This window comes from Mus caroli, chromosome 13 (assembly GCF_900094665.2).
Source record: "Mus caroli chromosome 13, CAROLI_EIJ_v1.1, whole genome shotgun sequence".
NCBI lineage: Eukaryota > Metazoa > Chordata > Mammalia > Rodentia > Muridae > Mus > Mus caroli.
The window spans coordinates 75,795,051-75,816,675 of record NC_034582.1 but is presented as its reverse complement, the minus strand read 5'-3'; the positions used below and the strand labels follow the sequence as shown (position 1 = coordinate 75,816,675).

Sequence of the window (21,625 nt, the reverse complement as noted above, 5' to 3'; positions counted from 1 at the left end):
AATTTGGAAAATGACTAGCTATTTGGATTTTACAAGCATTTTAATATGTTTAGACTCACAGATTGCTCCTTCTTGCCATGCAGTGAATTTGAGAAGCAGTTTGAAATTCTGCTCATTGGAGCTACGGGAGGAGCGATCCTTGGGCGCCACCTAGTGAGCAAAATCACCATTGCCAAAAGTGACTCTCCCTTTGGCATCGTACGATTTCTCAACCAAAGCAAAATTTCTCTTCCTAACCCCAGTTCCACAATGACTTTACACTTGGTGCTGGAGCGGACCGGAGGACTCTTGGGAGAGATTCAGGTAGAGTTATTATCCCTGTGATGTTAAAAGAAATTTTGAAATATCATATGTGATGTTGGACTTTCAACTCCCCAGATGTGTTTGACTATATAGTATTTACTACTAACTACTTTGTAAATATTAAGTGGCTTCTGAGCTCGATGAACATATTTGAAAATGATGTGAGCAGAATACAATTGAATAGTAGTAAACCATGTTTTTTTCAAAAAAGCATGAGTTCTATAAACTCTGCTTGTAACTTTGGGATATACAACCTGGGTTGCCCGGGTTGCCTAATGGTGCGATGACTTGGGAGAAAGGAACAATGGATCCTGCAGAGAAATAAGCCTGACCTGTTGTTAGGAGAACTCTACAGAACTGGGGACTTAATACCGACATGAGAGGACCAGAGAGCACAGAGGGCACATAGGACCCAGGACTGATGCAGGACCAGTTTGAGATGTTACCATGCGTTCAAAGAGCATGCCATCAAGGGAGACTTAGCCAGAGAGTATATCACCATTTTCACATCTGTAGCTCACCTATGCCTGCCCTGTGAAAGATGGATTGTCAAGAGGCAGTGGAGCAGTGCACAGCAGGAAGTATGGTTGGAAGGCTGTGGTCCCTCACTCTGTTATGAGTGGGAGCAGAGGGGACAAGATGTGGACAGCTGGTTGGGTTAAAGATGGAGGCTGAAGCTGGTGAGATGGCTCAGCTCAAAGGAGGTCCTGAGTTCAATTCTCAGCAGCCATAACCTCTTCTGACATCTTATGTCCTCTTCTGGCATATGGGTGTTCATGCAGCAAAGCACACATAGAATGAGTCAATGAATGAATAAGAAAAGAGATGGAGGCTGAAGAATAGAGAAATTTTGGGTGCCTCCTAAAAACTGCTGGAATGTGGTGCCAGTCTTACGAATTTCATAGCTGGGGTAAATACTTAAGAATTCTGCTTTGTACATGTTAATCTGGTGTCCTGTTAGACAAGCCCATGGAAGGCTCACCTAGTCTGAGCTCTGCCTGTTGTCAGATGAGCAGGGATGACAGGTAGAGCAGGCGCTTGCATGTAGGAAGCCATTGCAACCATGAGAGCATAAGTACTGCTGGAGCTGTGATGAGAGCAGAGCTGAGTCTTGTGCTCCTGCCTTGTAGGGGTCTGAAGAAAGAAGGCTGGGGTGGAAGGAGAGGGGAAGAAGCCTGGGAACGAAAAAGAAGAGGCATGCTGAGAGGGAGGAATGGCTTTTCCCGACATGATATGAAAACCACACACACTAGAGCTATAGAAACCCAAAGCTCTGCTTGTTTTAATCCAAACTTTAGTTCCTGATCAAATGTATGAATGTTACATTTGCACTCATTTTTACAGTAGGAATCTAAGATATTTAAAGAAAAACGCACACCACAGAATGTCATATTCTACTATGCTCTGATTGCCGGAATCCAAGCACATGGCTAGACAGTGTTGAACTCATAAACTTTATCAACGTTTGTATGTTTGTAACATATAAATATTTAAATAGTCTTCTTGTCCTGTGACGATTACAAATAACTAGGAACTATATTTCATTTTTTTAATTAAAAATATTATTCTCAGCATAGATAAACCAGGAATAGCCTGGTATATTCTAGAATAGTTTCATGTTTCTGTACTTTAATAGTGCATGCACTACAAAAATCCTTTGCTTAAGGTTGCTCTTTACTAAAATGTGATATGCCATGCAGGTGAGCTGGGAGGTGGTAGGGTCCGATGCTGAGGAACCATTACCGCCACACAATGGAGACTTTGCAGACCCAGTGAGTGGGACAGTCTCTTTTGGAGACGGAGAAGGTGGTGTGAGAAGCATCATCCTCAGAGTTTGTCCTCACGAAGAAACTGAAGCTGAGGAGACTTTTATTGTTCAGCTCAAGCCTTTGAGAGAAGCGAAGTTAGATCCCCGAGCTAAAGCTGTTACACTAACAGTAAGTCCGAACACATTCACTGCAAGATTTCAGATTTAACGGATTTGTCAGAAAGTTATTTCTACTGCTTGAGGCATTATAATGCTGAATAGAAAATACTAAAACTTAAGAAGGGGCTGGGGGCGTGGTTCAGTTGGGGCATTGCTTGCGCATGAAACCCAGGGTTCCCCAAACAACACTGTTTGGCAATATTCACCTGCAGTGTACCCGACACAGAGGAGGTGGAGGCAGGAGGATCAGAAATTCAGGGTTAACCTCTGCTACATAGAGGGTTTGAGGCAATCTGGTGTACAGGAGACCCTGTCTCAAAACAAACAAGAACATGAAGTTTTAATAATCCCTATGAATCAAACATTCTCATTTTATATTAATTACATAGCAGCCTCAATATTAACAATTCTTAAAATTTTAATAGAATGTTAAAGTACTTATTTTATAATCTTAGAGAAAATTTGGTGTATGGAGAATATTTGATATTACTAGAGAAGAGTAGTAATTTTTTTTATCTCATGGTAAATGTAGAAGTTTGTTATCAACTTTTTAAAAATTAGCTTATGAGTCAGACTGAAGGTTTTTGTTAATTGGCCCAGTGATACAGTGCTATATCTGATCCGAGTTCAGTGTCTTTCATATGAGTTACCCTATCCAGCAGAGGGGGATAAAAACAGCGACAATAAATAATATATTTTGATTTGAAAAATAGTGTTCTTTTGGGTCTGGATCTGTTAGTGTTTTCCTGAGCAAAAGAACCAAAGGGAAACACACACACACACACAAACAAACACACACTTGTGTTCGTGCACATGTGTACACGTACACACACAAGCACACATGTGTGTGCATATATAACATGTATGAGAGGAGGGAGGGAAGGAAGGTAGGAAGAGGGTGGGAGGAAGAAAGGAGGGAGTGAGGGAGGGAGAGAAAGAGAGAGAGAGAGAGAGAGAGAGAGAGAGAGAGAGAGAGACACCCAGTTGGCCAGAAACAGGGAAGAGCTGCTGCAGAGGTCTTGGTATTCCCTGTGGCAGCGACAGGAAGCCCAGGCATGGCTTCTAAGTTGCAATCTTCTTTCTTTTCAAAGCTGCTTTACTCCTTAGTCTTAGTTGATTGGATGAAACCCGCCCACCTTGTTGAGGGTAATATGTTTTATTTAGAAACAACTGATTCAAAAATTTAATCCTATCTACAAGTTCCTTCACAGATATATCTAGAGTGGTGTTTCACCAGACAGTTTAATATCATACCTTTGCCTATTTGCTACACAAAATTAGACAGCACAGGGGCTGGCGAGTAATGTTCAGTGCTGGAACCCTTGCTGAGCACACACAGAGCCCTCGGTTTTGTCCTCCTCATCCAAAGCAACAACCATTGCCATAGGGCTGTTTTTTCTTTGTCTGTTCTCTATCTTAGGAAGCATCTAAATGGAGCCACCTGGCTGAATGTTTGAAGCACAGGGTGACTCAAAGGCACAGGCATGAAACAGAGTAACCCTTCACCTTCTATAAGTTACAGTTTTCTAATTGCTTCTCTCTTTGAGGGTAAGAATGGGTTTGAGCTAGACAACAGTGAGTCTAGCAGGAAGATGTTTCTTTTCCCCTCAAGTGGAGTGGCAGATTGTATCCAAGCACTCCTTATATGGCGAATTTCTTCTGCTTATCCCTAGGTTAGTCTACTCCTGCTTTTTCCTTAGGATTATTTGATACTCTACTCACTTCCTGTTAATGTTTGTTAGATACAGAAGTTTGGGGACCCCAATGGAGTTATTCATTTTGCTCCTGAGTCTTTATCTAAGAAAAGGTTCTCAGAGCCATCTCCGTCCGATGGACCCCTGCTCCTATCCTTCCTTGTCACAAGGTCCAGAGGCACCTCTGGAGATATCAAGGTATGACTTTGATTTGATTTTCCTGAAGGAGTATCAGTTTACACACATCACCTATGTGCTTAGGAGAACAGAGAAATTTTATGTTCTAGTTAAAGAATTTGCTGATTTGAGGTTGTTACAGTTTACAGCAAAACTAAGAGGCTTGTGTGCCTTTGTGTTCTGTTAAAGAACCCTGACATGCTCTTTTATTTAACGTTGGTACAGTGGGCACCACTGCCCACCTTCATCATCATGAGGGCTGAGATGTTTTCTATTATCTCATTGGCTCTCTGCTCAAACCCTTGGTGACATTTGTAAGTCATTATATTTGCCATGGCCTTATTTCTCACAGAAGGTTTCCATGTAAGCAACTGCTTTTTAAAAACCACAGCCTGTGTTTGTTGGCGTAGCCTGCTTAAGGTGCTCTTGGGAGTTCTGGTGTGTTGGCTAAGAGATAAAGTTCACATGTTTGTTCTAACCAACAATTGTCTCAGTTTGTGAAATTCCCCTAAACCCTTTATTTCTCCTCTGAATTGAAGATTACTAGTAATTTTTTTTCCATTTAAAAGTTTGCGGTCTGGAGGCAGCACTTGTGGCATGAGTAATTATTTGTATTTTACAGATATTCTTTTCATTCAAATACACAACAAAAATAATTACTGAGTTATATACTTACTTTGAATGATTTTTAGAAACTTTAATGTTAAACTTTCATGTAAATAAACACACCCTGCACCAAAGTTTACCTGATAGAAGCTATGGAACACCAGCATAAATATTCTATTTTCAATATCAAATATAGTTTGTGACTTACCCACCACTAAAGCAAACAGCAATGACAAGAACCCACAACCGAATCAGAAGTGGAAGGACAATTCAGTTCTTGTCTTCTTTCACAGTCGGTGACTGTGGCTCTGTGTTCTCCTTCCTCACCCCCTAATCCTTAGCATTTCCGTTTTCTTCATGTTATACTGTTGGCACATGCATATTTGTTTACATATATGCACGTATTATTGGTTAGATTCCATATATGAGAGAAAACATGCATTTTTTTCTTCCTGAGCTATGTGGCTTCAACTGATATTATATATCCTAAGTCTACCTACTTTACTGCCAAAGTTTTAACTTCATTTTCTTTGGAGCATAGTAACATTAGTATATAAGTATATATTTTTAAATCTCATTATCCGTTCGTCTGCTAAGAACAACTTGGTTGATTCTAATTCTTTGCTACAGAGAATGAAGCAACAGTGAGTGTGGATGTACAAGTCTCTCTGCAGGGCGGTGTGGGGTTCTCTGGGAGGATGTGCAGAAGTGAGCTAGGATGTGCCATGTGCATACTTTTGGCATTGAAGTACTGTGTACGGTTCACAAATTGATGTATGTGTGGAACTGGCATGTTAGAGTTTACTTGCTTTCCATCCTTTCAACTCATGCGCTTATTTTAGAAGAAGATAAATAATAAGATGAAAAGGTACCCTGTCCTTCAGATTGTGTAAGAAGGGAGTCACTGTGATTCGAAACCAGCATATATTTCCAAGTGTGTTTGAAGGTTAAAAACATCTAACCTACGTTTCTCTTTTGCATGTCCCAGAAGAAGTAGAGTCGGGAGGTTTCTCTCTGCACACGCTGAGTTCCATAACTGCTGCCTTTCTTCCTGTCATCCCAGGTGCACTGGGAGCTAAGCAGTGAGTTTGACACCACTGGAGACTTTCTTTCCACACGAGGATTTTTCACCATCGCTGATGGAGAGAGTGACGCAAGTTTTGATGTCCATTTGCTGCCAGATGACGTGCCTGAGATTGAGGAGGAATACGCTGTCCAGCTTGTTTCTGTAGAGGGAGGTGCAGAACTGGACCTGGGAAAGTGCACTGCAAGGTTCTCTGTGTCTGCCAATGATGACCCGCATGGTGTGTTTGCCCTGTATTCAGATCGGCAGTCAGTACTGATTGGGCAGAACCTTGATAGATCCATCCAGATTAACATCACCCGGCTCGCTGGAGCATTTGGTGCTGTGGCTGTCAGAGTTCAAATACTATCTGATAATAAAGAAGACCCAGTGGCTACTGAAAATGAAGAGAGGCAGCTGGTGATCACCGATGGTGCTAGATATAAAGTAGGCTCGGTGCCCTTGAAGAATCAGGTTTGTAGCACTTTAAGTTCCTGAAAATTCAAGCAGAATTCCTTTGGGGGAGCCCCTGTGTACCTCTCAGTCAATGCTGAAAGGCATATTTTGATATTTAAAGGTAACCTATAAGACAAATTTACAAAATGCATATAATTATTGGATAATATGTTGGTGAGTTTGAAGTGAGGGAAAACCAGGTTTCTATTTGGATATAATACATCTTCACCCGGTGTCTTAGTTAGGGTTTTACTGCTGTGAAGAGACACCATGCCCAAAGCAAGTCTTATATAGGACAATATTTAACTGGGGCTGGCTTACAGGTTAAGAGGTTCAGTCCATTATCATCCAGGTGGAAGCATGGCAATGCCCAGGCAGGCATGGTGCAGGCATAGGTACATGCTCATCTAAAGGCTGCTAGCAGAATACTGGCTTCTAGGCAGCTAGGATAAAGGTCTTAAAGCCCACACCCACAGTGACACACCTACTCCAACAGGACCACACCTTTTAATAGTGCCACTTCCTGGGCCAAGCATGTACAAACCATCACACCCTGATTCTGGTAGGTACACGTTTAGTACTTACAAAGATCAATATTGAGAACTGATACATGTTCCCTGGGATCTGGACAACTACAAACACAGCCTGATAGCTTTGCTCCTGAACTCAGAGATCTGTAACACTGGAATTGACTGCTACTGTCTGAGATGTCGAGGAGGAGGAAGCATAGCAAACTATGCTGCTGACATTTGGAGTGACCATGATAAGAATGCGTGTACATGGGTAAGATGGCTCACAGAATAAGGACACTTGTCACCAAGATGGCCTGAGTTTAATTCCAGTGACATGCATGGTGGTGGAAAGAGCTCATAATTTGTCTTTTGGCCTTCACACTAGAGCAGTGGTAGCTTATGAAAGAAAGAGACATAACAAAGTCCTTGGGAGGCAAAGGCATGCAGATCTCTGCTAGTTCAAAGCCGGTGTGATAGACTAGCTAGGGCTACATAGAAATGCTCAAAATAAAGTAATATTTTAAAAAATTAATGCATAGATTTCCTCTGAGACATGCACACTCACCCTGCCACATACACAAGGCTAGACCTCAGACTGCTAGAAGACCCCAGAAGTCTTTTCTGTCTAAATCCACCAGAAGTGTCTTGAGCAACTGTGTAAATGTTCACAAGGACAGTATGCATTCTATTCTCTGTTGTACGAGAGAGGCTCCTTTAGTTCATTCACATGGCACTTCATGGTGGTTGTATTTTATGGCTAAGAAATCTGCCCAGAAAGTACCTAGATTAAAACCATGAGAAAAATCTAAAGCTTTCATTGAGAAACTAGCGGGTCATGGTGGAGGGTACTGTCACAGTGGAAGAATGACAAAGAATAGAGTTCTGAAGCCCCTGGGGAGCACTCACATCAATTCTGAGTCCTCTAGGGAGCACCCACATCAATTCTGAAGCCCCTGGGGAGCACTCACATCAGTTCTGAAGCCCCTGGGGAGCACCCGCATCAGTTCTGAGCCCCTGGGGAGCACCCACATCAGTTCTGAGCCTCCTGGGGAGCACCCACATCAGTTCTGAGCCTCCTGGGGAGCACCCACATCAGTTCTGAGCCTCCTGGGGAGCACCCACATCAGTTCTGAGCCCCCTGGGGAGTACCCACATCAGTTCTGAGCCCCCTGGGGAGCACCCGCATCAGTTCTGAGCCCCGTGGGGAGCATCCAAATCAGTTCTGAGCCTCTTGGGGAGCACCCACATCAGTTCTGAAGCACCTAGGGAGCACCCACCTCAGTTCTGAAGCTTCTGGGGAGCACACACATCAGTTCTGAGGCCCCTGGGGAGCACCCACATTAGTTTACTGGCTGCAAAGCACCTGGGTGTTGTTTTCAGTTAGTCATGCTGGTCTGCCTGTGTTAGCTAACGTTATTGGAGAACTGCCCAGAACAAGGTGAACATGTCCAGCATTGGGGAGGTTGGAGCCATACTGAAGAAACCAAAGATAACGTGACTGCTCTTCCATTGTCGATCTTGCTGTGGGTCAAGCAAGAACTGGTGTAAGTAGGAGAGCTTGAACACACAGCTACATTTTAGTTGATGCACATCTGATCTTTTATGTTTTTGAAAATTACAACTTTGAGAGTGAGTTATATAGATGCCAGAAGGTGGTGGAAAGACTGTAAGACACTAATGGGGAAATGTAGAGACTTTCTGTTCATGCCATCTGTGTTTCATGTAAGTGACAACAAGGCCCTTTGAAATGATAAACAGCATGCCTAGTACAAGAATGTTCACTTGCCGTGAGACTTTTTAATCTTTTGTACGTGTAGGTCTTTAGTTTTGTTGGTGCTTAGTGAATGAGGAAAATTGCGACTTTTGCTAAGGTGCTGCTATCACAGTTGTTCTGACATTTCTGCAGATCTGTGGGAAACTTGTTCAAGTATGACTAATTTGTCAGTTTCTGAAATCTATGCCCTGTGCCTAGAAAACAACTGTACAGGAAAACATAATGAAAATATGGGGAAATGAGATGTGCATGAGTTATCAGGTGAGGGGTTACTCACAGGATTAGAAATAACAAATGACTTTGCATCACCAAAGCCCTCCCCAGCATGGGCCACAAGTGCACAAAAGTTGGAAACTTGCAGCATCACGCACGACTTCAGGCAGCTCAACGGCTGTAAGAGAGTCCTTTCTAAGTACCTCTTTCGGTCTCAACCTCTTGCAGGCAACTCAGCTGGTCCTGCTTCTTCCAGGCAGCTGCTCTGGTTGAGTCTTCTCTGCAGCTTGGCTTGCCTACTCTCGTGAAGAAGGTGCCTAATGAAGCTAGTGAGGTGCAGGAACTTCCTGAACCTAGTTTGTTGTTGACCTTCCTTCTTAAGGAGCTCTCCTATGGAACATTTCAATCTCAGAGGAAACTGTAAACAACACATCTCAATCAGATTCCCTTCCTGTAGGGCTCAGGGGTCATTGTGGAAGAAGAGGTGGGGTGATTATAAGAGCCACAGGAAGTGGAGGACAGCTGTGGAACAATGCTTTCTGGATATGACAAAGCCATTCCACACATGAACTCACAGCAACTCGACCTGAACAAGGTCTAGCCAGTCCACCACTTGCCAAGAAGTTATTGATAACTGATGGTTACTGGAAGAGGAAAAGTCAGTTTTTGTCAGAGTTGTGACCTCTGATAGGCTGTCCATGTTCCGGTGGATGGTGCTCCACCATGCACATACAGGTGACATTCATTGGACTCACAAACTTAATGAACCCTACATGAAATTGGGAGGGAAACATGATAAGAAAAATAAGATTTGGAATGGAGGGAGTAGAAGGTGGATTTGATCAAAACACATTATGTGCACACATGAAATTCTCAAAACACTGGTTTCCCTCCCCTTTGCTTACCAACTCATCCACTACTGCTTCCTGGCCCAGGCATTTCCTTATACTGGGGCATAGAACCTTCCCAGGACCAAGGGCCTCTTCTCCCATTGATGACTGACTAGGCCATCCTCTGCTACATATGCAGCTAGAGCCGTGAGTCCCACCATGTTCTGTCTTTGATTGATGGTTTAGTACCAGGGATCTCTGGGGGGTACTGGTTAGTTCATATTGTTGTTCCTTCTATGGAGCTGTAAACCCCTTCAGCTCCTTGGGTACTTTCTTTAGCTCCTTCACTGGGGACCCTGTTCTCAGTCTAATGGATGACTGTGAACATCTACTTCTGTATTTGTTAGGCACTGGCAGAACCTCTCAGGAGACAGCTATATCAGGCTCCTGTTAGCAAGCTCTTGTTGGCATCCACAATAGTGTCTGGTTTTGGTGGTTGTTTATGGGATGGATCCCCAGGTGGGGCAGTCTCTGGATGGTCATTCCTTCAGGCTCTGCTTCGCATTTTTGTCTCTGTAACTCCTTCCATGGGTATTTTGTTCCCCCTTCTAAGTAAGATTGAAGTATCAACACTTTGTTCTTCCTTCTTCTTGAGTTTCATGTGGTTTGTGAATTTCATCTTGGGTATTCTAAGCTTCTGGACTAATATCCACTTATCAGTGAGTGCATATCATGTTTGTTCTTTTGTGATTGGGTTACCTCACTCAGGCTGGTATCCTACAGATCCATCCATTTATCTAAGAATTTCATAAATTCATTGTTTTTAATAGCTGTGTAGTACTCCATTGGGTAATATACCACATTTTCTGTATCCATTCCTCTGTTGAGGGACATCTGGGTTCTTTCCTGCTTCTGGCTATTATAAATAAGGCTGCTGTGAACATAGTGGAGCATGTGTCCTTATTACATGTTGGAGCATCTTCTGGGTATATGCCCAGGAGTGGTATTGCTGGGTCCTCGGGTAGTACTATGTCCAATTTTCTGAGGAACTGCCAGACTGATTTCAGTAACAGCCAATTACAATCTCAGATGGATATGCACTGTCATAGATGCACATGGATATAATAGGATCATAAGTTATTTGGTTTTGAATTATTTATTTGTTTTGTGCATATGAGTGTTTTATCTACAGGTATGTCTGTGAACCACATATTACACTGGTGCCCAAAGACCAGATGAGGTTATCAGATACCCTGGCACTGCAGTTATAGACAGTTGTGAGCTGCCATATGGATGCTGGGAATTAAACCTGAGTCCTTCAGAAGAGTAGTCAGTGCTCTTATCTCAAAGCCATCTCTTCAGCCTACTCTTAAATTATTTTTATATGTGTAAAATATTCACTGAAGGTTATAGCCGAAGGACACATTTCACAAACAGACAGGATTGCTTTGGACTCCACAAACATGCACACTTTTTAAAGGAATATTCTGTGTTTGTAACCAAGTTAGGGGTCAACCATTATCAATAGCCAATGAGAAGATAACACTCTGAGTTTCAGATGATTCTAGTAAGATAGCAATCTGTAAGTTCACAATTGCCCAGTTTGCTAAACTTTGACGTTAGTGATGCAGCAAGCGTGCTAATGGTCTTTCTTTGCCCAGACTACTGCAGTAACAAAGGTACCCATGTCACAGTCAGTTCTGAGCGACTGTCATTAGAACCCACAGTCCCTGCTTACGGAAGAGAGCAGCAGTGGGTTTCCCTGGGTTACCCACTCCACTCTCGTTTTTTTCCATCTCCTGGGCTCCGTGGCGATGTCTCCTGTGGTTCTCATCATTCTTTCGACTACTTCAGCACACGAGGAAAGGTTGTAAATTCCTATATTTGTTCTCTACAACTACAACCATGCACCCCACCCTTTAAAATCCTGGGGCTTCTTTTTAAAGACTAGGGAAAGATTGGGACGGACGAAACTCTCTTCTCTTAAAGGAACTTAAGTGTTTGCTGTGACCCAGATCTCTGAAGATTGCTTAACTGTGTGTTTACAGGTCTTCCTATCTCTGGGCTCCAATTTCACGCTGCAGTTGGTGTCAGTAAGGCTTCTGAGTGGACCTTTCTATGGAATACCAACAATTCTCCAGGAAGCGAAGAATGCTATTCTCTCTGTTCCCGAGGAAGCTGCCAATTCCCAGGTAACTGTCCCTGGGTGTAGTTCTCACAGTCAACCACAAGAGGGAAGCACTAACAGGAAGCTCTAAGGTCTTCAAGAATTTCTTCATTCAAAATATTTTTNTTGATTTTTTTTTTTTTTTTTTTTTTTTGGAATTTCACCGCATACACTCCCGATCTCACTCACCTCCCAGTCCTTTCATATCCATCTTCTTGCCCTGGTGACTCTCTCCTCCCTTCATCCCCCAAATAACAACAACAAACAAGCCCGAGTTGTACTGCCCTTACACTCTGGAGCCTTGTCAAAGTTCGTGTGGCCATCCTCCTAAAGAAAACCGAGTTCTTATACACCACGTTACCGACTTTGGAGAGGCACATTTCAGCATCCGTATCGCAATTTTTATTTCATTTTACTTTTCATTATTTTTAACTTACTCACTTTATATCCCGCCCATTGTTCTCCTCCCTCAATCCTCCCCATCCCCCACCCTCTGAGCAGGTGGGTCCTCCCTGGGTATCCCCCACCCTGGCACATCAAGTCTCCGGGGGTCTAGGCTCATCCTCTCCCACTGAGGCCTGACAAGGCAGTCCAGCTGGAAGAGCATATCCCACATCCTGGCATCAGCTTCTGGGAGAACCCCTTCTTCAGTTGTTCAGGACCCACATGAAGACCAAGCTGCACATCTGCTACATACGTGCCGGGAGGCCTAGGACGGATTTTTAAGCGTTCTCTTTGATGGCTTCCTTTCTAGGCTGTTAGGTTTTTTTTGCAGGTGTGGGGTGCTTCGGGTGTGAGTAGGGCTCATCACAGATGTCCCCATTTCTCAGTTTTTCTCAGCTGTGCATCTGCAGTCGTCGATGTCACTGCCAAAGTAGTCTCCTTGCTCTTTCATTTGGAGCTCAGATCCTGGGTTTCCTCGTGGTTTCTGGTGACAGCGCAGACCATGAACAAAGAATTTATTTTTAAGAAATTTTTTTTAATGCTCTGTGAATTGAATACAGTGGATTTTGATCTTGTTCAGCCTCTTCTCTTTCCACATAACTCCTGCAAAACCTGTGCCCTCCCTCAACTGCACTCAATTTCTTACTGTTTTTAAAATTAAGAAAATTTAAAATATAAAAATCCACCAAGTCTGGTTGGTGCTGATCAACACTGGAGCGTAGTTGACCTACCAGGGACAAAAAGACTGGGGGTTTTGTTTGTTTGTTTTGTTCTGTTTTTAAGATTAACTACTTTTTCAAATTTAAACAGTCCCATGAATATCAAAGGATTTGTTATATAAAAATAATTTGTCAATATTAAAAATTTAGTTAGAAATGTATTTGCCTTTTCAGCTTGTTGAAAGATTTTATTTTGAACAGCTGGAATGTAAGGTCTAGAATATACATCCTTTTGAAAGGAGTAGTCAACTAAAGCCAAACATTTCTAATTGTTAGTGTAAAATCTTTAATATTGAGGCATTTAGTGCTAAGTGAGTACAGTTATAATGAAACATTTTATACTTTTTATTTCCTTACAATATTCAAATTTTTCTTTATACCTGGGCTTTGGTTTGCCACAGAAAGCCTGTGATGTTGACTGGTGACTGGTGACTGGTGACTGTTATAACCTGAATATGTGCATCTAAGTTAAAAAGATTGTTCCCAGTCACTCTGTAGGCTAACAAAACCAAAACAAATAAAATAAAAACCAAAAATGAAACCCTTTCCTTTTAGGCCCTTTGCAGGAAAAAAAAATGCTATTGGCTATGGAATGTGTTTTTCAAGCTGGTCTGAGACGTAACCCTGTCCACAGTGAGCCCTAGCAGTGAATTCAAGCCTGGTCTACTAGGGGTTAATTAACATGATTGTACCAGAACGTGGGCATGGACGATTGCTTTAGTGTGGGCTCTTCCTCCTGGGCATCTCTTCCACAGGGAATGAATTTGTTCTGTCCCTATAGTGGAGTCCACAAACTAATGTCTTGTTTTAATAACAAGACAAATAGACCATAGCCGGCACACACCCTTCATTCCAGCACTCAGGATGAAGAGTCAGGTGATCTATTGCTGTATGACCAGCTCAGTCTATACAGTGAGTTCCAGGCCCAGGGGCTATGGTAAGACCCTGTTTTCAAAAAGAAAAGAAAATGTCTTAAAGTTGCCAGTTGTTCTTTGGCCTTTGAGAGCTGCAGATGCGAAGTGTCCCTCAGGAAACCAACATCCCAGAAGTGTCCCATCAGAATTTCAAAGCGGGACATACGTCTTAATTGATGACTACTGGCCCAGTGGCCGCCCACATTTCCATGTGGTGAGAGCAGGAGATGAAACCTGAGCTGCTCACTCACATGAGACTGAAATCAGGCTTCATTCTAAGCCACAGATTAGAACTAATTTCAGCTATAAATCACATACCCTGGAAGTTACCCATAACACAAAGTCTGACATGATGGTCATTTGAAGTATAGCTACTTCAAAGGAGCAAATGGAAACAACAAAAAAACAACAAAACAAAAAACCCTAAATTACCTTTGAAGCTTTCTGAGCATACCCCAAATGTCCAATTTAATGAAAGAACTGAGAGCCTTAGGCGAGGGTCTGCTTTGACGAGGAAGGAAGGAAACAGGCTCAGTTTGTCTCAGGTGAATTTCAGTCTAGACAGATCCAGTTCTGAAAGATTCCCAGTGAGCAAGGACGCTGATATGCTATCCACGAATTGGATGTGGTGCTTCATGCCTGCTAACCCTGCGCTCTGGAGGCCGAGGCAGGAAAATTGGAAATTCAAGGTCATCCTTGGTTGTCTAGGGAGTTACCAGTCAGCCTACAATACATGGAACCTTTGTTTAAAGGATAAATTCATTAATTAACATTAATGAAGAAATGAAAGACACATAGTCACTACAGATTTTTTGAAACAATGTAATTAAACTCTTTTGCTTTTATTCAGTTATTATTGCATCTATTTTTTGGATATTTTATAATTCAAATAATTACTTTAAAAAAAAGAAAGCTTGAAACTATAATTGGAAGCATAGAGCAGAATAAAACTTCAAATCTGAGATATTGAGTATTTCTCCTCTGAGTCTATCATCATCTGGGAGCATAAACTGTAAAACCTAAAGAGGAGTCCGTGTGACCCATTCTTCAGAGAGCGGTAAAGCGTCCCTGGTGTGCATGTCCTCTAAGCTTGTTTTTCTTCAGGTTGGCTTTGAATCTGCTGCTTTCCAGCTCATGGACATCAAGGCCGGCACAAGCCAAGTCATGGTCTCCAGGAAAGGCACATACGGCCAGCTCTCTGTGGCCTGGACCACAGGTTACGCCCCTGGATCTGAAATTCCTGAGCCTATTGTCATTGGCAACATGACACCAACCCTGGGTGAGTCCAGCCTGCATCTTATAGAGGTGTGCAATTGACAGCCATCAAGGTTATCCCTCCCCTCAACCTGAGCTGTGTGAGTCTTAATTCATTGTTCCTAGACTGAAAGTGGTGCTCCTCTGCGTAACCAGGGTGACAGGCTCCTTGGTGAGGAGGAGAGGAGCTTTCTAGTCAGATTGAAATCTTAAACACCACGTAAAAATGATGATGGCCAAGCCAACAGCTGTCAATTCTTAAGGATTCATTAAAAGTAGTTTTCAGTATCTCATCCAGACGATACAGCAAGAAATTGATACAGCTTTGCGCTTTGTGCCGGTTACACGTTCTGCATTGCTGACAGATGGGCATCCGTCACTTCACATACTTGATCGTTAGATTTATGTCAGTGGCCCTTTGAGAACAGGTAAGGTGTGAGTGTTGGGTGGCATGATCTCAACTGGTGCACAGTTGTGACCAGCTCCTCACCTCTGTTGCAGATCTGTGCTCCCCTGCGTACTCACAGTCTGTCCCTGCTCACTAGGCAAGTGGTTCTGTAGCACACACGCCTCATGCCTCTTACAGAAGAGCCGAGATCCACATTCCCTCCATGAGCATGGGATGATTTTTGTTTTCTTCAGTTGCATTTAGCTGAGCCAATGAGCGATAACTTTAGACAAGTCAAACAGAATGCAGACACCAAACAGGACGCCTTTGTTTCCTCAGCAGTGTCAGGCCACTCTCAATGTAGAGTGGATTTGTGTGCTACAGTCATTTTGTGACACTACAGCCACAGACTTGCCTTGGGTGGAGCATTTCACATCCACACAACGCATCCTCGATCTTATGTATCAGCTGCTGCTGCTTGTCATTTTCTTCTTGGCTTGTCCCCTAAGTTGAAGATCTTTTATTATCTTTCTTATCTGCATTTTGTCCCCCTTTACCATACACTATCATTCCTCTATCCTTTCTGTCATTTTTGGGGATATGTCTGTTTAGGTGTATTTAATCACAGTCTATGTGTAGAAATCTTGTTTTTTAGGTACGTGCTTGTATGTGACTTGGCTTGCAAATAAGCTTTGAAAATTTTTTTGTGAATTTATAATAACTTGATTAAAATTAAATGAATTGCAAATAAGTACATATCTTCAGAAAATTAGATTATTTTTGATCCATTATAATAACTTTTAAATATAAAAAATAATAAATATAATCCCTAAACCCATGGACTACACTTAACAGTTGTAAACCTTCTTACTCATGACATTTTCTTCTAACATAAAATAAAATACATATATTTTGATATTTTCCCTAAATTCCTGTGATACCCTGCTGTTAAAAAATGCTGGGGCCAGAGTTCAAACTACAGCTCAGCACCAAATTTGCAGAAAAGCTTGCCTAACATCATGATAGCCATTCTCTTCCCATTGCGACATTTGGTAATTGAGTAGAGGGAGGAGAAGGAAAAAGCCTAGAGAAGGGGAAGGGGAGGGGTGAGAGAGAGCAGGGAGGAGAGCAAGGAGAGGGAGGGAGAGGGAAGGAAAGAGAGGGGAGTAAGCAGGGAGTTAAAAAAAAAAACAGGACTGTGTGGTCTCCAGAGATGTCTATAAATGTGTTTAATCTCTTGTTCCTATTATTAAATATTTTATCTTTTTGGAACCAAATCAAAATTTGGGAAAGAGGTAATTTCAGCGTGTGTTTTAGCAACACGGTCCAGTTTAAGAAGTGCAAGTAGGCTGGAGAAATGGCTCAGCAGTTTAGATCACTGGATGCTTTTCCCAAGGACCAGGGTTCCATTCCCAGCATCCACAGATGGCTCACAACATTCTGTGCCTCTGGTCCCAGGGATTCTATGCCCTGTTTGGCCTCCACAGACACTGCACACATACAATGTATGGGCATACACAAAGACAAAACACCCATGAATATAGAATAGAATTTAAACAAACAGAAGCAAAGAGGGATGCCCTACTTTCTCTCTCATTCTTTCTCCAGGGAGCCTTTCTTTTGTGCATGGAGAAGAGAGGAAGGGCGTCCTGCTGTGGACATTTCCCAGCCCTGGCAGGCCAGAGGCATTTGTCCTTCATCTGTCAGGCCTGAGGAGCAGTGCTGCTGGTGGAGCTCAGCTTAGGTAAGGCAAGGAGAATTTCACTATCTAAGGTAGTAGTTCTCAGCCCATGGGTCGAGACCCCTGTGGGTTGAACAACCCTTTCACAGGGTTCGAATATCATATCTCCTGCATATCAGATATTTATATTACAATTCACAACAGTAGTACTTTTACAGTTATGAAGTAAAAATGAACCCAATGATATGGTTGGGGGTTACCACAAGAATGCAGACATGCATTAAAGGATCAAAGCATTAGGTAGGTTAAGAACCACTGATAAGAGATCAAACCGTGACCTTGGAATTGCTGTGGCGCACACCTTGACCTCAGAGTGAACACCGGGGCTCACAGCTTCCCTGATGACACAGCCTCAGTTTTAAAGGGGCTGACCTCTGAGAAAGAGCTGCAAACTTGCATTTCCACAGATTATTAAAACTATGCATAAGCACCCATCACAGTCAGTGAACGGCATGACTTGTTGAAATCAGTGGATCCTTTCTGCCTAATTATAGTTAACATTGTTACTTATCTGTAATAATTGCTTATATAGAATTTGGTATACTTTCAGATAAATAGATTATACGTAAATGCAGTTGGAATGGACTTGGGCAGAAGAAGAGCAATGGAGTAGTGTGTGTTTAAAACGGTCACATACATGTTTGTGCATGGGGCGGCGGGATAGTTATCTGTAGAGTCAAATATGCTTTCATATATCCCACTTGAAATAATATTTATCTAAAGAACATATTTCAGGGTGACAAATGTTTTTTTTAAACAACAACATTAATAACAAATAGGTTTATAGTGCTTCCCCTAAACCAGACACTGCTGTAAGCCTGCCCCGCTCTGCTACCTCTAGTACCATCTGTGTACTTAGCATTGTGTGTCTTATTTTATAAATGAGCAGGTAGCTGGTGGGTGGTAATCTAGTGAGTTTTCTATTGCTGCGATAAAACACCATGTCCAAACGAAGGGAGATGTTTATTTTATACTACAACTTTCACAGCACACTGAGGGAAATCAAGGCAGGAATGTGGAGGCGGGAGCAGATGCGGACACTGTGAAACAATGCTGATTACCTGCTTGCTCTTCATGGCTTGCTCAGCTTGCTTTTGAGTACAAGCCTGGATCACTGGGGGTGCACTACTCCCACTGAGCCAGGATCTCCCTCGTCAGTCACCAATTAGGCAAATGCCCATAAACAATCTGATGGATTTTCTCCATTGGGGTTCCTCTTTCCCAGTACAACTAACCAGGACAGACAGATTATGTAATGAACCCAGTATCACTCTCCCAATCTGTATGTGATCGCAGGCTCTCCAGCCACTGTCTCAGCTCTGGACAGTATTTATGTGCTTCTCAGTGGAGACAGACAGGCTTGAGATATCCGCTAAAACATCATGCAAGTATATATAGTTTATAAGTTTGACATACAATATATAAATATAATTATATTTATTTATAAATTTTCCATGGTCAGGAGTAGGCTATCACTAATCCTAACTTCAGATGTAACTATTATTAAAAATACATAAGTAAGAGGTAAGGATAAAGTTTTCACCCAGTGATGTTTCTAACTCACAAGCAAGTTTTAGTTACATTTTTTTGGAGAGAATAGTTTCCTTTCTAAGAGCTGGAAGACAGAAGAATTTCGCTCACAGTATGAAAGAATAGTTTGGTGTGGTAGCCATGAGAGAAGGCCAACATTCGGTATCATGGGTGTTGTCTTTCTGTCCTGACCACAGAGTCACGCGTTTCAGGCCATCAGTCTACCGCTCCTGTGTGACAGGGTATCAGATCCCAGATGCATACTTTCTCTGAGCTGTGGCTGGCCCTGCCCCTGATGCTGCAGCCTCTGCTTGTATGTTTCTCAGGCTTTTACTTATGAGTGTGTAAATAAGGTTTTATGGAATATGAGAGAACATGGTATTTCTCACATGATTCTTGCATTTTAAGTATTGAAGGAAATTACTCTACAGCGGCATGCTTATGTTAAATTCAGTCCATATGTTTTAACTTTTTTCCAGGTCAGGTTTCACTACTGCTGAAATTGAACCCATGGGAGTCTTCCAATTTTCCCCTAGTTCAAGAAATATCACAGTGTCAGAGGATGCACAGACGATCCGAATATGTGTGCAAAGACTCTTTGGGTTTCACGGTGACCTGATTAAAGTCTCCTACGAGACAACTGCAGGAAGTGCCAAGCCTCCGGAGGACTTCGAACCTGTTCAGAAGGGGGAAGTTTTTTTTCAGAGATTCCAACCTGAGATTGATTTTGAAATAACCATTATTAATGATCAGCTTCCTGAGACAGAAGAAACATTTTACATTAATCTTACTTCAGTAGAAACTAGGGGGCTAGGGAAGGGGGATGTGAATTGGAGACCTCGCCTAAATCCAGATCTCAGTGTTGCAGTGGTCACCATAGTGGACAATGATGACTTGGCTGGAGTAGCTGTTTCTGTCCCTGTGACAGCAGGGACTGTGGCAGTTGACAGTACTCTCCTTGCCATGGAAACTGGCTCTACCACACACCCTAACAAAAGCAAGATAACCACCATTCCATACACCACAGAGGTGTTTGCCCCTGTTACAGAGACAATAACTGTGTCTGCTATCCCTGAGAAACTTGCTACTGCTCATAGTGTCATATCTGTGAAGCCTGATGTGGTCCCAGGAACTGTTCATGCTTCAGTCTATGGAACCCTGAGTCTTGGACCCCCCATTGTTTATGTGTCAGAGGAAATGAAGAATGGAACTCCCAGTACTGCAGATATCCTTATCCAGAGGATGGGTGGGTTCGCAGGCAATGTCACCATAACAGTGAAAACTTTCGGTGGAAGATGTGCTCAGAAAGAACCCAGTGTGTGGCCCTTCCAGGATGTCTATGGAGTTGGCAACCTAACATGGGCATTTGAAGAAGAAGACTTTGAAGAACAAATGCTCACCCTTACATTCCTCTATGGGGAAAGAGAACGTAAACTCGCAGTTCACATTCTGGATGATGATGAGCCCGAGGGGCAGGAATTCTTCTACGTGTTTCTCACAGACCCTCAAGGGGGAGCAGAGATTGTGAGGGGAAAGGACAGCACTGGGTTTTCAGCCTTTGCTGTCATCATTATCTCAGGTACAGTAGTACATTATCACAACATACTGATGGGTATAGTATATCAAGTTGTACATTATAGTGTCTTTAATATATCGGTCTTTCATAATAATTCATTAAAAATTGTTTTCCTTTAGGATGGACATAGCAGTGCATGCCTTTAATTGCAGCATTCAGAAGGCAGAGGCAGGCAGATCTCTCCAAGTTTGAGACCAGCCTGCTCTACATAGTGAGTTCCAGGACAGTCAGGGAAACATAGTGAGAGCCTGTCTAAATAACAACAATGATGACATCAACAGGAAATAATTGTCTTCCTAAAGTAATGAATGAATGAATGAATGAATGAATGAATGAAAGTAATAAAATAATGAACATGAGCTCGAGTTTTTTTCAGGCCAGACTACAATTTAACGAGTTATAGATGTTACTTAGATAAGAACCAGGTACATGATCTATAAATCTGTAATTTTACAACATAGAGAAAAATCCTTAAGTCCACATTATTTTTCTAGAAAAATGCTGTTTTTGGATATCCAAACATATGATTGCTTGTTTTGAAATTATATTTTAAGTTTTTGAGCCACTTCCAGTAATCAGTCCTAAAGTAAAGATGTAATTGTCAAGAAATCTTCTGCATATGTTATGAATTAGATTAAAATTATTATCTTTTGTTGTTTTTGAGCCAAGATAATTGATATAAGCATTGTACTAGTTGGATACACACACATGCACACACACACACACACTCACACACTACACACATGAAACTGTGTATATATTTGAGTATAGGCATGTGTATGCACATGTATGATGTACATGTGTATGCATATGTATACACATGCACAAACTCACAAGCCCTATACATTTGTGTTAGAATAGTTTAAATTTTTCTACTTTTTTTTTTATCTAATGCAACTGATCCAGTCATTGCATTGTTGCCTCTCTGTCCCACATTCTCTGTGTGCACATATCCTATTTACATGCATTTACATAGATTTTTATTTATTTTATTTTAGAAGTTCTTCACACATATTGTTTGGTGCTAACTTGCTGTTTACTTCAGAATGAATATTATGTATCACTGCACAAAATAGATTGGCTTAGCAATAACTAAGTAAGGCAGTAACAAGGCCAGTTTGTGATTATGTTTTATTTTGATTACATATTGTCTATTTTCATATATACAAGATGTGATTTATAAATAAATTGTCAAATAATTAAATCAAGCTAACTACCCTATTTATCATCCCAAATCTTAATGTTTCTGAGGTGAGAACTTCTGAGGTTTATTCTTAAAGAGCACAATGCTATGGTGTTTACTACTTAAATGCTACACACTGGATCTCAGGGCTCAC

The 21,625-nt window shown here is 42.0% G+C and overlaps 1 protein-coding gene across 1 annotated transcript in view; it reads left to right on the top strand.

Annotated features, from left to right (window-relative positions):
• Adgrv1 (adhesion G protein-coupled receptor V1) overlaps positions 1 to 21,625 on the top strand; it is a 497,830-nt gene that overhangs the window by 176,328 nt on the left and 299,877 nt on the right. Inside the window, exons 67-74 of the mRNA XM_021180004.1 lie at positions 84 to 303; positions 2,004 to 2,240; positions 3,973 to 4,122; positions 5,771 to 6,244; positions 11,604 to 11,747; positions 14,904 to 15,078; positions 17,050 to 17,185; positions 19,192 to 20,291. Of these exons, the coding sequence (XP_021035663.1) occupies positions 84 to 303; positions 2,004 to 2,240; positions 3,973 to 4,122; positions 5,771 to 6,244; positions 11,604 to 11,747; positions 14,904 to 15,078; positions 17,050 to 17,185; positions 19,192 to 20,291 (2,636 nt within the window). The remainder of the gene's footprint in view (positions 1 to 83; positions 304 to 2,003; positions 2,241 to 3,972; positions 4,123 to 5,770; positions 6,245 to 11,603; positions 11,748 to 14,903; positions 15,079 to 17,049; positions 17,186 to 19,191; positions 20,292 to 21,625) is intronic.